At 42.9% G+C, this 15763-nt stretch overlaps 1 protein-coding gene across 3 annotated transcripts; it reads left to right on the top strand.

Moving 5' to 3' along the window:
• The first annotated feature begins 303 nt into the window (after positions 1-303).
• Positions 304-13232, top strand: LOC106858077 (uncharacterized). Of its 3 annotated transcripts, none has more exons than XM_088171054.1 (8): positions 304-516; positions 2157-3190; positions 7936-8086; positions 8558-8651; positions 9634-9752; positions 10310-10452; positions 11064-11261; positions 12640-13232. In XM_088171054.1, the coding sequence occupies exons 2-8, from the start codon at positions 3180-3182 to the stop codon at positions 12749-12751; spliced, it is 828 nt and encodes a 275-aa protein (XP_088027180.1). In that variant the 5' UTR covers positions 304-516; positions 2157-3179; the 3' UTR covers positions 12752-13232. The 3 variants fall into 3 exon arrangements, with proteins under 3 accessions (XP_088027180.1, XP_088027181.1, XP_088027182.1); XM_088171055.1 differs by having other exon boundaries at positions 308-516; positions 9634-9695; XM_088171056.1 differs by lacking the exon at positions 11064-11261 and having other exon boundaries at positions 308-516; positions 12640-12884.
• Positions 13233-15763: the final 2531 nt, after the last annotated feature.

Genomic DNA, 15763 nt, shown 5'->3' with positions numbered 1-15763 from the left:
TTCAGTCCTTGTTGCTTGGTTACAGCCCCTCCAACCCTCTTGGAATCCATGGGTTTGTAACACCTTAGAAAAGCAGACATATATAGTTTTCACTTCAATTATTTATGCAGCTAGTTGTTGATTCCTTTTTGTCTGGTGACCCCGATGAAATGTTTCACTAACTCTGCTCTCCTCCAGTCCAAGGCTTTATTCTGTTGTCCTTGGCTTTTCCCTGGAAATGCTCTCCAAGTCCTACCAGTGGGAATCAAATACTTTCCTGGAATCCTGAATGGGCAGGACAAAAAGAGCTGTGTTGCCTGGGTAACTCAGAAAATAACCCGTGAGTGTGAGTGAGTGAGTGTGCCTGCTTATCTGCAGAGGCACAGATGAGCATTTGTGCATCAAAGAAAAAAAAAAAAGTGTGTTCCTTTTCTAGAGCCATGCTCATCAGACCACTGAAATATCCCAAGAAATTCTCTCTTTCTGACTGACTCATCCTACACGAATGTCCTGGATTCCTGGATATGTTCCAACCAGGTAAGAGCAATAAAAGTTAACTTTCTGCTGCTGCTGAAATGTTGTTACATGTTTAGGTCTGATTTTACTGTTCTATCAACTTAATGGTTTGATATCACCAATATGTATCAAGTTAGCACCAAAAAAGGATTTTACATAAAGAACATAAAATTGTATCAACAAACTGATTTAACCCTGAATCAGAAAAATGTTATAACAGAGAAATGTCTTTCAAATATTCTTTAAAGACGATTAACAAAATGTCAGCTCAGTCAGTAAATGCAGACTTTAAAGCCAGACTGTTCATCCAGTCTGGTCTTAACGAAGTCAGTGGCTGGGAATCCTGTGTGAATGCTGACCCTGGGCACAGGAACAGAATTTCTGCTTCCACAGTGCCAGGATTTCATGGTCTGAGCATCTCAGTTATTTCTGTATAAAAGGAGGAGGGATAATATTATTTCCTTTCTTCCCACTCTTTGTCTGTCTGCTCTGTTCAATTAAAGCACAAACCCTCTGGAGCAAACTCTGTTTTCCTGACTTTCTGTGGTGCCCAGAACAACGGAGCCTCTGGTGGCCTAGAGCAGTGAGAATAATTGGGATTGTTTCTGTCATTAATCAGACCTCAGGACAAGCTGGATTCTGCCCAGTTCCTACATATTTCATGGACATACAGGGAAGAACCCAATGGGACACAAAAAGATGTGAGAGACACAGGGCTGAGACTGATGCCCACCCTGTATTTAACCAATTCAAAGACAAAATTACTGGTCAAAATTAGATGAAGTGGGAAAAACTATTTCTTTCTTGCAGGGCTGGGACATGCTGCTGAATTTCTTGTCAGAAGCACATTTTTATGGGCAGGTTGTAAAGATCTGAAAAATAGTGTTTATAATGGAAAGGCCGACACCATGTAAAATATGTCGTTCCTCTGAAATAGCACAGAGATAATTTTTCATGGGCTTTATGAGGAATGCATTTGCCATAAAAGATCTGAAGCCCATTAGGCTGTGATGGGGACCAATACCTTTCATTTTATAGACAGAGGAAAAATGGTAAGTAGAAAGGCCCCAAATTACAATCTTGTTTGATTTAGATATTAATTTCTTTAGTCTTAGCAGACAGAGAAATGATTCTCTCAAGTGACCTGATGAATCTCCTAATACCCCATCCTCGCCCACCCTGTAATAAACTCAGTTCTTAGCACATAAAGTTTTAATGAAACCTGTGTGGAATGACTACTTTGTAAAATTTCACATAACGATCTGTCAGTTCAACATTTGGAACCACAGAATGCCTTTGCATGGAGCTGAAATTCTCTAATTACCATTATTCCCCTCTGCTTTACTGGCATGGTGAAATTTGCCAGCAGAATTTCTAAGAGAAGGTTTTGGAGCCCTTCAGCAACCATTGGGGGAAGCACAGACCTTTCTATACAGGAAGTCCTGACAATGATCAGCCTTTGTAATGACCAAAAAAGAGAAAAGAGAAATGTGAGGAAAAAGGAGGATAAGGAATAATTTTTCTGTGATGAAGCTGAAAGGTAGAAGTCTAAAACACAGAGGTTTTGACTATATGGCATTTCCAATTGAATATCCCCAGGCAGAGAGAATTGTGTACTTTTTCCACATTGATTTTAATCTGTTTATGCCCTCTTTTTCCAGAGCTCAAGTGAGGAAGAGGCTGTGCCTGTGGAGTGGGAGGCTCAGATCAATAGGGTGCGATTTACAGCTCCATTACAACCTTCCCCAAAATCCTGGGTCCCATCACTGCTGCTGGAGTTTAAAAGCCATCTGTGAACTTCAGCAGGGAATAACCAGTGCCCACAATACTGGGCTGCTGCAATTCCACCCTGGAGCCCTGCCAGCATCTGCACTTTGTCTGAGTGAAGAAACAAAAATCAAACGCGTTTTGAAGGGAATAATTCACTGGGCTGATTCTCAGAACCTATAGCTTTAATGCTTTAAGAAAAGTACAATATAAAAACAGACACAAACCTGACCTCTTGGTCCCCACCAAGAGAAGAATCTCTTGTTTTCATTCTCAGCTGCAAACTCAAAGAAGGAAGCCTGGAAGATTTTCCTAAAATGGCTGAGCACGTTCAAGTGAGGCAAGAACGCCCAACAGAGTGAAGAGGTGCCCATCAAGAACTTTCCTGAACGTTACCTAGAATGTGAGCCTCTTTAAACCTTTCCTTCTCATCCAATAGATACATTCATAAGGCATTTCACAAGCCATTAATGAAGCAGGAGGTGTTTTAGGCAACGAGAATACGAACTTGGAGTGGGCAAAGCTGTGAAAGGAATCGGTGAAAGCGAAGTCGCCGGAGCGAGCAGACCCGGGATTCAGCTGGATGATCACGTATCTTGCTACAGGTATCACCAACCTATCTTTAGGCACCTTGTGGAAAGGCAGTTCACTGATACCAGCTGGATCAGCCCAGGAATTTGTTTGAGGTGCTGAAGAGATTGGTAACAATAGCTCCTAACGTGACTGCGTTGCGAGGTGACAGCGTTTCCTTGGAGACAGCGAATCCATCCAGGATCCCGGCCAGGATCCCGGCAGGTTCCCCCTCCCCAGAGGCCGTGGGACTCCTTCCCTGGGCAGGGGCAGAGATGGGAAGATAAGCTCTGCCTGTAGACAAATAGCCCCGTGCAAGATGTGAGGATTTGACGCAGCAGCCAGACATGTCTGAAAGGTAGGAGGGTGCAAAGGAGACACGAGCCTGTAGTCATTGCTTGACATGCTTTGACAACAAAGATAGAGTTACAGGATTGAGTGTCTTTGTAAAATGTACCAGCCTGTGTTGTTAACAGAGCCTGCTGTGCAGGGAAAACAGGAATTCAAACAGAGTTGTTTTTCTTGGTGTCATTGCCTGATTGCTGGAAGAAAAGGCTGTCCCAACAAAAATGAGAATATTTGTTATGAAAGTGTGTGAAAGGCTCGTGGATGGAGATGTGGGCTTTGTATCAGCACAAGTTGGATCCACGAGGAAAATGTTAGTTAATATGCTAAGAGTGTATCATTATGGTGATAGGACCTAATTAAGTTAATCATGTCTTTGGGGGGACAATTTTATGAAGCATAAAGCAGGATAATTGATGCTGCAGCTATCAGCAAGGATGCTTTGTAGCCATAACTTACAGGTGTGTTTGTCACTAAATTACACTCAAAAGAACTGCTTCAAAATGTTGCATCATGTCTCATAAAACTCCTACAAAAATAATTGAAAGCTATTAGAGCATGCAAATACTGTGTCCATATCTTCTACTCTCCTAAGTTCAGAGAGTTCTCATAATAAATGTTTGCACACAAGCAGAGCTGCTCTGGAGCAGTAAATTTTGTGCATTTGAAATGAAGCACAGCCTGAATTCTGAGTTTGCCATCTTTTAAATACTTGCACAAATTGTGTTGGTGAGTTATCCCTGCAGGTCTTTTATGTGGATGACTTTGGCATTTGCCATTGACTGGGACAACAAAAATAACTGGGTGTTTGGAACCTGGGAGCAAGCACTTATTTGTGCAGGTGGTTTGGGCAGAGCCAGAACCAGCTCCCTTAGAGCCTGCAAAATCAGCAGCTCTCACCCAGTGATTCAAACTCTGTGCTTTGGGAGGATTTATTGCTCTTTTCTTAGTTTCTCTAGTATGGATTTTTTTTTCTCTATTCCTTAAAGATGATCTTAAAACACATTTGATTTGGTTCCTTCCTTCAGAATGGTCCACGTTTTTCACTCCATAATATCAGGACTGGATGCACTGAGAGCACTTTGCTGCTAAATGAAAACCTGACCAGACTTCACTGAGATCAACCACACAGGAGCAGGGCCCTTCCATCAGATTTGGCTGTGATTTGGTGGGATGTAGCAAGCACCACGGGAGTTCTGAATCTGGATATGTGAACACTACTTGTTCCCAAACCTTTTCTCCAGATCATTTCAGATTTAAGGGGAAAGCAGCCGTAGTTCAGTGAAAGCTAAGCCTGCTCAAGGATGCTGATTCCTGAAGAGCAGCTGAGGATAAGGCTGTGGGAAGTTAGACCAGACCCCAAAACTGCTCAAAAGGCAGGGACAAAAAGCTTTTCAAATCCCAAATGCAAGAGTTAGCTCATAAGTTCCTTTATCTTTACTCCTCTTTAACTGAGCTTCCCATTTTCTGTGCAGCAGAGGCAGATATAAATATTCATAAAGTTTTCACAGAATGGCCTGGGTTGGCAGGGAATTTAAAATTCATCCAACTCCACCTGTGAATTCAACCAATTCCACCTGTGAACCTGTGCTGTAGAGTCTCAGATGTTTGTTTGTCGAGGCTGCTGTTTTATCAGGAGAAAGGAGTCTTTTGACTGACACTCCTTCTTTAACAGCTAAATATCTAAAATATACACAGGAGGGACTTTTCACTGCGTGTCTCACTCAAAATCTTTCACTGGTGTAGTTTTAGAAGTAGCTCAGCTTTAGCTTTTCAAAGTCTTCCATGGACTTTTAATGCATCCTACACTTAAAGGCAGCTGGACTCAAATGCAGTGCAGTCAGGAGACCTGGAGCATCCTGGGCTCTCTGGAAAGCTGGCCAAGGGGTCAGAGGGAGGAGAACATTTCCCAGCCACACTGCTGGCACTGACACCTCAGTGAGGTGGGACTTTGATCAGGGAGCTCAGCACCGTTTTCCAAGATATGGCCTGATACATCCTCAGTCATGCTCTGAAAAATGCAGGAGCTGCTCTTTTCTCATTCCTGACACTTTGCAAAACACTCCAGGCACTGAATTCCTCACTGGGGCTTCCACTGAGGACAATAATGGAAAATGCAAGGGGTTAACCACGAGTTCTTCCAGTTACCCCAAGGTCTGTGCTGCCCCTTGTCAGCTCACAGGGAGCACTCCGGACTTCAAGGTGCCTGCAAAGAATCGTTTGGTACAATTTTGTGGGGTTTTGTTTGTAACTGAGATGAAAAATAAATGTTGTACCTGGATTTGGCGTCAGCAGCAAAGCTGTGGCCATGATAGGAAGTGGATTGAGGGCCAGCCTCAGAAATTAGAAGCTGGTCACCCACAAGATTTTTTTTCCCCCATTACCGTTTGAAGTTTCCTTTCCAAACCTCTATTACAGAATTCTTAAAATACAGTCATGTACCTCTGCTTAAAAGACATCATAAATACTCCCCCACACCCCCCAAAAAGAGGGAGAATGGAGGAATGCAATTGCCACAGAGGGTTTCCATTAGTGAAATTAATTCTTCTCTCATAAGAATTTAGGTCCATGATTTATGATAACCACCAATTTCTCACTGCAGGCGAAGTGAGAGGAAATGACTCAGCCTGGACAGACATCATGAATCTAATTTTTTTTCCCTTAATGCTTGACATAATCTAGTGTGCTGCTCCCAGAGGTGTCATTGGAGATTCATATCCAGCCAAAGGGCCTCACAATCAAGGCAGGAAATTTTGTTCCTTTCATGTATTGTGCGATCTGTAATTGCTTGGAATTGCATCCTGCCTTGCTCATTGCCACTCCTTTTGCATCAATTGTGCAGCAAAATAGGAAGGTAAACAAAGGGAGGGAGAGAAAAGCTGTGTGGCACTTGCTCCTCCAGAAAAATCTTCTGTGACAGAATGTGGGGGTCCAGCTGGTGCTTATTGAACTCAGGCAGTTTTGAGATGAAAGATGTTTCTTTCTGTCATTCCTTCCCATGGAAATCTCACTACCCACCTGACTGGGGAAGTCGTATCCATCACTTTTTTTTTTTTTTTTTTTTTTCCTGGAACTTTATGTTTTATTTGCCATCACCGATAGAGAATTTTGTGAGTGGGTTTCCTGCCAGGAGATCAGAATAGATATCATGTTAAATGGTTCAGCTAAAACGTTTTATCCCACATTTCCTGGGACTGGGAGTGTATATTCCTGTCTCAGCAGAGGAGGTAGTATCTAGCTGAGAGGAAGGTAGGTTTTGAAAAGTCTTACAGTTATAAATAGTCATTTGAATACATCCTAAAAGATCACTTCCAAACTGAGGAAAATAACAGGTCTTTTTCTTAAACACAAAAGAATTTCTACAAATTTTCTTTGGTCTGATCTCATTGAACATACAAGGAGGTAAAAGCAGAACAAACACCAAGATAGAGCTAAACAAGAATTCCCAGCAGAATTTTTTATTTTCTGAGGGTTTTTTTTCACCATTTACCCAATGTAAATCCTCTTTCCACGGGGTTGCTGTGTGTGAACTCCTGCTGCTCTGTTACACACGGGGCTGTTTGCCTCCGGGTGACCTCAAAAAGTGAATAGCTGCTATTTTCCAAAATGCTGAGCTCACACAGCTTCCTGGAAGTCACCTACAGTTCCTTGGGGCTGGTCTGACCCTTTAAAACCCCAGCACAAGGCAGGAGGAGGGAGAGCTGCTTGTCAGAGCTGCTCCTGCTCGCTGGGGTCACCAGGACACGTCTCTTCACGAGGGATTGCAATAATCTGTAATTTCCATTTTAACCAATGTTCTATTTAGCCTGGCTGTTACTCCCAGTGTGAGACCTCCTTTGCCTTCCTCCCCAAACCCTTTTAAAGCTGAGTTTTTATTCGGTATTTCTGCTCCTGACTTGGTTTGTGATGCTGACTGACAGCTGAGGCTCCCTGGCAAAGCTCCCCAAGCCTGTAGAGTAAAAGTCAAATTACAGAGCTGGATGCACACCCTGACTAAATTAAATCATTGTTCTCAGCTATTCTGTGGTAAATTCCTAAATTGCAGCTGCCAGCCTGGAAATTCTTCAATCCCTCTGAAGCACAATTGGAGAAATTGCCCCATTTGGGGTATATAAAATGTGACTTTTGGAAGGGACTTAGGCAAGGGACTAAGAGAGCACATGAGCACACAGCTTCAAGCTAAAGGTTGGACTTGATAACCTTGGAGCTCTTTCCCAGCACTAATGATTCTGGCATTTGAAGACTCTATTGAACAACATTCAGCTTTTCTCCAGGTCTCTGAGAATTCCCTAGAATATATCCAAGAGGTTAAAATAAATATACTAATATTAGTAAAATAATGAGTTAAAACACAGGTACAATGGAATAAAATAAATAACTGAGGGATCTTTTCATCCAACCCAGATCCATAAAAGCAGGGCTCTCTCGGGTAGAAGGGAACAAACACATTGTGCTGTTGAACAAGTTCAGCTCTCCATTTTCTCCAAGGCTCAGTTTTTCTAACAAACTCCAGTAAATTCCTCTTTCTGATGTTTGGATGTGAAAGGCTCCTGTGTGTGAGGAAATGCAGCTCAGGTGGGAGGTGAAGGGATTGCCCATGGTTTGGCTCAGGATGTGGCTGCTGCCTGCTGGCAAGTCCTACCCCAAGCTAGTCTGGATTTTCTATAATTATTTTCTGTAATTGTAAATCAAAACCAATTTTTTTTTTTTTGCATTTCTCTGGACAGAATCTACACTGGTTTAACATCTCCTCTCTAGCTCCTCAGGTCTGACTACAAGCAACCCAAAGTTCTTCCAACCCTATTCCTCCTGCTGCTCCATCCTCAGTGATGCACACACCATTCCACCAGTTTTACCCCAAAACAGGGGAATCCTCGGGCACAGCTGGGACTCCAGGCTGCCTTTCCCAGTAAGTGTTGGGCTCTCCAGTCTGATTGCAGGTTTGTAGAAAAGAGACATCGACAAAGAGGAGCTCAGGCAGAAATCTCTTCCTCAGCTTTGAAGTGGATTTTGTTTACTCCTTTTATCCCCCAAAACTGGGGTGGAATATAAACAAAGTTCTGTTCTTTAGGGCCAGCTGTGGCTGGGGATTTGCCTCAGGCTTTGAGCACCAAACTGATGCCATGGGCAGGTGGATAATGAGCCCTAAAAAGGTTCTCCAGTTCTCCCCAATATTTGAGCCAATTTATTGGAGTTAACCAGGATGAGCTGTGGCAAACTCCACCTAAATGTGAATTCCCACAGCATTCACCAGCTCCTGCATATGGCTCTGACTGGGGGATTTCTGCTGTAATAAGGCCAGAAATAAGAGAAAGTACAATGTCCAAACCTCAAGAGCTTTTACTGACTCTTTTATGTCTTTATTTTGCCTTTTTTAAAGCTTCCTTCTGACTCCTTCAAGTACCTTGGCTGGTGTGACATAGAGGAACATGATGTTCGAGGGAATCAGCTCCACTGCCCCCGAGTGAGGGAAGGTAAAGATCAAAAAGACACTTTGACATTTCAGCCCTAACTCAATAGAGTCACAGAGTGCATCCTTCAAAAGGATGAGCTCAAATCATGGAGTTTGCCATTCTTTTGAAAAGAGGTAGGATTTCATCTCATAGTGCCCATGCTTGCCTTTTATTTTTTTTTTCATCATTAGGAAATTACCCAAAATGAAAAACAACGGCCTGATCTGCAAATTGAGAATTTTTAGTATAAATGTGGTGCTGATTACTTCTCTCAAAAGTTCATTAACATTTGACTGCTCAGAATGCAGTGGCCATGTGCCAAACAGCCAAACAAGAAACCCAGTCCTGCAAACAGTGGCACATATATTGTGTTTTAAGGCTGAATTGGCTCAATTACAATCTATAGACACACTCAGGAACAGATGGGTTTTAAAATCCAGTGTTTGCATGTTTGGGAGTAAACAGTGGAAAATTTCCAGCCTGTCCTTGCTTCGATCAGGAATTTGAAGATATCCATAGCTCTAAACATTTCATCGAGCCTTTAAGTCTCCAGTGTGTGTCTGTGTCAACACAAATGAGCTTTGGAGTGGGGCTGCTGGTCCTTGTCACTGCTCTGGGAGCTGCAAACATTTTCCTTTCTCAGGACAGTCAAAGGCAAACTCACAGCATGGCAAGGAACAAGAAAGATTTTAGAACCCAGGTCCTCATGAACAACCCTTCAGAAATGGTTTTCATTCTGAGCTGTAGCAGATCTGTCATTTACCAGCCATGCACAAAATCCTCACGACTGTAGGCTGCTGGCTGAATTATGGGCCTGGCAATGGTAGAAAAATCTTCCCATTAATTTATATCTCAGAAGCCTGGAAACTTACACACCTATAATATTATATATATTTCTTCATTACAGAATCTTCCCAGCAATATGTAGATATATTCTTCCAGCAAGTGACTGAGTGCCAGTTCTGTATCACATCCTCACCTGTAAATCTTTTTCTCTGACCAGGGCCCTCAGAAGAAGAGCTGTTTTTCAGAAAGGAAGAACATACTCTGAAAAAAAGAAAACAAGTAACTGACACAGAGAAATGGGAAAAGAGGCTGCAAGAGAACTGGGAAAACTGTGCTGTAAAACTTTCTCATTAACACTTTGGACTGTAGCTGTAAAGAAGCCAAATAATGATGTGCTGGCTGCTCACTGCATTTAATAGGTTTAAACCTGGTACAAAGAAGGTGTCCCTGGCTATGGCAGGGGGTGGAATTGGGTGAATTTTAAATTCCCTGCCAACCCAGACCATTCTGTGAGGACTCTATGAATATTTATATCTGGCTGCTGCACAGCACTTTGGTGCCAGATGAGTTTAGAAGCCAAAGCAATAAGCCAGGACCACGTAGTCCTGCTCCCTCCCCACACACTGGTAACCCCACTCATGGAGAAGGAGGAGATGGACACTAAAATTCTTGCCTGAGAGATGTTTTTTTTTTTTTCCCTTCAAAGAATTAAGGAGTCCATCACTGTGATTCTGAGGTGAATTTGGCACTTGGTGCCACCAATAAGAGCAGCAGCATAAAATGTATTCTCATTTTAACTACTTCTGACTAATTCTATATTTAATGATACAACTATTAGAAAGCAAGGAAAAAAAACCAAAAAACAGTGATTTCTCTTATTTTTCCCTTCCCAGGAGTTGAACCTTTCCTTCCAGGACCTGGGTGATCTTTACCAGGTGGAAAACTTCAAAAGAATCCTCCGAAGATTAATTCGGGTGGAAAAGCTTTGGTTGGTGGACAATTCTTTGACAGACCTAAGTGCCATAAGGTTGCCAAGGTAGACAGAATGTCCTGTTTCTATTTTCATGTCATATCACAGAAATCGAAATTTTCCTGAGGTGGGAGCTGGAGCAGGCTCTTGGGAACTGCCAGAGCTGCTCTTGGGGGTGTTGGATTGAGAAGCCATCAGTTTATTGCTGTTCTGAGTCCATGTCATCATCCCCAGGCTGAAAACACCCAGTGGGATCAGATGGTGTCCCCTTTACTCCTGGGGAATAATCAATGAGTCTTGTCAGCTTCAGGGAGATCTGTGCCAACAGGGGAAGTTGTTGAGCACAGAAGGAATCTCTGGGAAGAGATGGTGGAACACAACCCAAGCAGAGAGGCCAAGCATGACCATGACAGCTATAAATTTATTTTATCATCCACCTGTTGCTACTCTGCTGTTGTGTATTTAGGTGTATGGGGAGTTGTAGTATTGAGAACAGAAATAATGATGCATCTGTTGTACAATATAAAGGAATTAGGGAATATAAAGTGTAGGGATCTCATCTGCAGTCCATGAATAGGCAAAACCAGCATAAATGTAAAACCAATGTGTAAAACCCATCCCTGCTGCAGAGTCTGTCCCAGATGTGATAGTGATGCCATACACTTTGTACTTTACAGATGCAGAGAGCTAAATGCAAATAAAAACCACTTTACATCCTTCAAACAGCTGCCAAAGATCCCTCAGATTCAGCACTTATCTCTTGCTGAAAATAACATCACGACCCTAAGTGGGATTTCAGACTTGAGACACACTCCACTAGAATCCCTCATCCTCAAGAGGAATCCCTGTGAGTTCCAGGAAAGATACAGACAACTGTAAGTCTGAGCCTCTCATGCCTAACAAAAGTGAAAAAAATTAAAAAAGAAATGTTTGTCAGAGTTTCAAAGGAATAGGATCTCAATCCAACAAGCTTTCTAAAGAAGCTTTTCATTTTCCCATAGTTTCAATGCTCTGAAATGCACCAGGAATGTGAGTTAGTGACCTATTATGTGATAAAAGCCCCAAAATATTCAGAAACTGCCTATGATGCTTTTTAATAGCATGACTGGCAGTTCTGGAGCTGAACTAAGCCCGTGGATCAGGTTTAGAGACAGCGAGCAGGGCAGATAAATTAAATTCCCTTTTATTAATAGAAACTATATTACTCAATCTCTCTTCAGTCTCATTGTATCCTTGGTGGGCTCTGCAAGGAGCCTGAATTGCATTACATGTCAGAGATGGAATCAGGAGCGTGTCTGGAAAGACAGGAGCAACAGCAGGGGAAAATTAAGTTCTCTTCATTTGATTTTTCTGGATTCCCCCCATCCCTGTGGAAGCTGCTCTGCCTTGAGCAGCCCCTCAGTGAAAGTTGTGCTGCAGGCTTTGAGATGTGCTGGAGATTTAACAGAGCAGCCTCAGGCACTGGAAATGGAAATTCTAATCCAAGACATTACAATCCAAGAAAATCCAGAGGAATATAATCTATTCTAAGTCTCAGTCCTAGAAAATCTGCATGGTTGCATGTTTTTTTTTTCCCCACTACAAACGCAGCCAGGTGTTGATATTTTAAATATAAACCTGGCAGAGTGTGTCTGAAATTGGACACATCTCCTCCCATTGCTTCCTGAGAGTGGGAAAAAAGAAAGGAGAAATGTAAAAGAAGTTTAATGGAAACCCTTCTGAGTTTTCAGCATGTTTTCCCTTCAGTCCTGCACCCTTTGGCAGTGTGGTGCTGATGCTGATCCTGGGGGCCAGGGAGGCAGATATCAGCATGGAAGGGGAAAAGTAAACTGTAAATGATGGATCTCACTTTTATTTGCTTATCTACAAGTCCAGGAGAACAAAAGCAGAAAACCACCTATTAACAATTCCTAATTGTGTTTCTTCTCTCAATCTTAAGGCAATTAAATACAGGTACTTTTTGGTATAACTCTGGGATTATGTTCCTTCTCAGTGCTGGAAGATAAATTCTTGAAGTGCTTTATTGAGTCTGATTATATAAAAGTGGTACAATAGAGTGAAATCTGAGAGTTTTAATTAGCTCTTTATCAGATAAATTCTGCAACAAATGACAAATCAAGATTTCCAAAAACCCCAATCCATTTTAGATATGTTTGAATCCACTGTTTCTTTTTTATCAGTGTCTGTTTTGTTTTCAACACTGCCCAAGATTATTTTTCTCAATTTCAATTTTTTCTTTTCTCTCTCTTTAAGGGTGTTTTCCAATTTGCCAAACCTGAAAATACTGGATGGTATCCCAAAACTGCCAGAGGACTATTCACCCCCTGATGTCAGGTTTTTTTACAGAATCTGCACTATACTCTAGCACTGTATTTTTGAAGGATCACAACTGTGCTTGCTTAAAAGAGACAATAAATCCTGCTTATGGAAGTTCTATTTTTTTTTTCTTTTACTGGTCAAAGAGACATTGAAACAGAAATAAAACATTTTTGAGTGCATTTGTGATACCAAGTATGGATGAATAATACATTATGTTATACTGAATATCATGAATTTGGTGTATTAAAAATAGTGTGTGATTTTCTCATCTAGGAACTCTGTGTCGACAACAACTCACAATTATTGACTCCCACTGCATTTAATTAAAACATATCCAATCTCAGACCCCAAGTTCATTGTGGGAAATGACACAGGGATGAACATCCAAAGAAAACGAAAACAAATCCCACAGCTGAATAAAAAGCCCCACCAATGTCCAAGTGCTGTTTAATGAGTTTTATACATGGGAAAAGCTGAGCCACCCCAATCATTCTGACCCTTAGAAATAAAAAAAAAATTAAAAAAGATCTTGCTCTGGAGTTTGGTGTGGTCAGAGAGCACTGGGGAGGTAAATCATGAAAAGGAAAGGAGTCTTTTGTCTCTCTGCTGGCATTATTTGGGGATGTCCTGTTGCTTAATTGAGGCTCCTGAAAGCAAAGCCACAGGAGGGAGAGAGCTGTGGGAGCCGACAAGGGAATTGTAAAGGCTCTCAGAATTTCTGGATGCAATTACCTTTGAGAGGTGTCTGTCCTTGGCTTTGATTGATTTGCTGCCCAATCTTGGGGGTTTTTATCCCAACCAGCACACAAATAGCTGTGCCACCAACAGAGCAGGGGGGGAATGACAGAGCCCTGAAAATGAAGCCAGTTAAGAGAATTGCCTGATTCCAGAGGCAGTCAGTAAATCCTCTGCTGTGTGCTGGCTGCAGGGGGGTTCAGCTGCAGGGAGGAGGAATCAGAGCTCAGCCCTGCAGGGTCTGCAGTGCCATGGCTCAGCAGCACAAAGGTCACAGCACCTCTGGTCAACATCTGTACTGCATCCAGGCAAGAGAAATCACCAGCTTGGAAAGTTCCCAGGCTCTCCCTTAGGGCTGTCCTTGCCTCTCCCACAGCTTAGCAGCCAAAACAGGTGATAAAAATACTGCACTAATGAAATAATAAAGTTTTAAATGTATTGCAGGATCTGGCTCAGAGGATTTTCTACAGCAGTAACAGGAAAAGGCAGTGGAGCACTGCAAAGAGGTATCAGCTTGTTAGTCATCCTCAGGAAATAATCTTGAAATTCAGAGCAGCAGAGCAGTATTTACATGCTCCAAGGTCCACCCCAGCCCTGGGAACAGAGCAGACTGTGACAAACCCCTCCATAAACACACCCCAGGATCAGGAGGGAAATTCAACAACACACAGCAAAGAGCTTTTACAGGTTCAGAGAGAGATTGTGGTTTACTCAGAAACAACAACACAAACAGGGCTTTGAAACAGGGAAACAGAACATTGTGTGCTCTACATGGCAAACTGGTCCAGAACCTTTGCTGTGGAGGGGGTAGGAACATGAAAGCTTTCTATGGGCTGAGGATAGTGATCTACCTCAGGTCTAGAAATGACTCCAGAGCACATTATCATTATAAAGAACCCCTGTTGTGCCTGGGAGGGGAAGGTTGAACACAAAGCATTAAATATATTCTTTTCAGCTGAGAACAGGTGTGAGAAAACGCCGTGTTCGTGGGAATGAGGCAGGGAGCTAGAGCAGGGGGGAAACAGAGCCTGAGGGACCAGCCTTGCTGACCACCTTACCTTACTGACCACCTGTCCTAGATTACAATGTAAAGATGTGCCCAAAGTATTTATTCTATCACCATCTGTTGGAATCAGCTGGGGCAGTGATCCTGATCTCTGTGGGAGAGACCCTCTGCTGATGGGCCACCTGTTAAACCAGTTGGGGCAGTGTTCTTTATCTTTTCCACATCCCATCCTCCCTCCAGGAGATATCTCCTGTTAATGGCCATGGAGTCTCACTGCATGACTGATAAAATTCCATCATCCCATTGGGAGATGCTCCACCCAGGGGGAGGAGCCAAGCCTTTCCTACCCAGATAAAATCTGAGATTTGGAACACCAAGGCAGCCCTTACCCACTGGTTTCCAGAGGACAAGAGTTACCAGATCTTTCTACAGGATCACTACTACAACAAGAACACTTCATCTGGACTGCCACCACCACCCTACCTAGCGGGGTGTCAGCTTGTATTCTGACTCTATCAGTGCTTTTCTTTTGTATTATTGCATGTATTTTATTTTTTTCCCTATTAAATTGTATTTCTGACTTGCTGTCACTCACTGGCTTTGCTTTCAAACCAGTACACCACCTCACCCTGGACTGACCACCTCACCCTGACTGACCACCCTACTGACCTTACCTGGCCAAGCCAAGAGCAGAGAGCAGCTGGACACTGCAGTGGGTCTGTGACTGGAAATAGGAAAGGGGAACAGGCTTTTCCCAAAGTGCCAGACCCCAAGGGGCATTCAAACCAGCACTGCTGAAATCACAGCACAAAGCACTCAAGGACTGGGCTCTGTTTCCAGAATTCAGCATCAGAAAGGGAGGCTGAGATGGGAAATTGCTCCAGACCCATGGGCAGATGTTTCAGCGACCAGCTCCTGGTAAAGTCACCCCCACCTCTTGCAGATTCAATTAGGAGCTGCTCCAGTCTCTCCTGGGAGCAGGGGCTCTGCTCCTTGGACCTGAGTGCTGGGTCAGTCACGAGAGAAAGGCACAGACACTGATTTATTCTTTCCAAACAGGAAGTTGGTTCTGCTCTCATAATTTTTCATTCCATTATTTTAATGCTCTGGCATCCCAGGGAAATATGAAGTAATTCTGGGGAGCCTTTCTGATTTTATTTAAAGTGCATCCAGGTACAAGAATGTGCTGGTGATGTTTGAGTCATTTTGCTGTGGAGAGATTTAAAGGAGATCAGAGAAGCACAGAATAGTTTGGGTTGGAAGGGACAGGAAAGCCCATCCAACTCAACCTCCTGCCATGGGTTACTCCAAGCCCCA

Source organism: Sturnus vulgaris, chromosome 10, assembly GCF_052056855.1.
Source record: "Sturnus vulgaris isolate bStuVul1 chromosome 10, bStuVul1.hap1, whole genome shotgun sequence".
NCBI lineage: Eukaryota > Metazoa > Chordata > Aves > Passeriformes > Sturnidae > Sturnus > Sturnus vulgaris.
This window is presented reverse-complemented; position numbering and strand designations above follow the sequence as displayed.

Bases quoted from the DNA above. Each gene is read 5' to 3' on its own strand.
- LOC106858077 (XM_088171054.1), top strand. The intron at 8,087-8,557 runs GTAAGTGTTGGG...CCTTTTTTAAAG, and splicing joins ACTCCAGGCTGCCTTTCCCA to CTTCCTTCTGACTCCTTCAA. The intron at 8,652-9,633 runs GTAAAGATCAAA...TTCTCTGACCAG, and splicing joins CTGCCCCCGAGTGAGGGAAG to GGCCCTCAGAAGAAGAGCTG.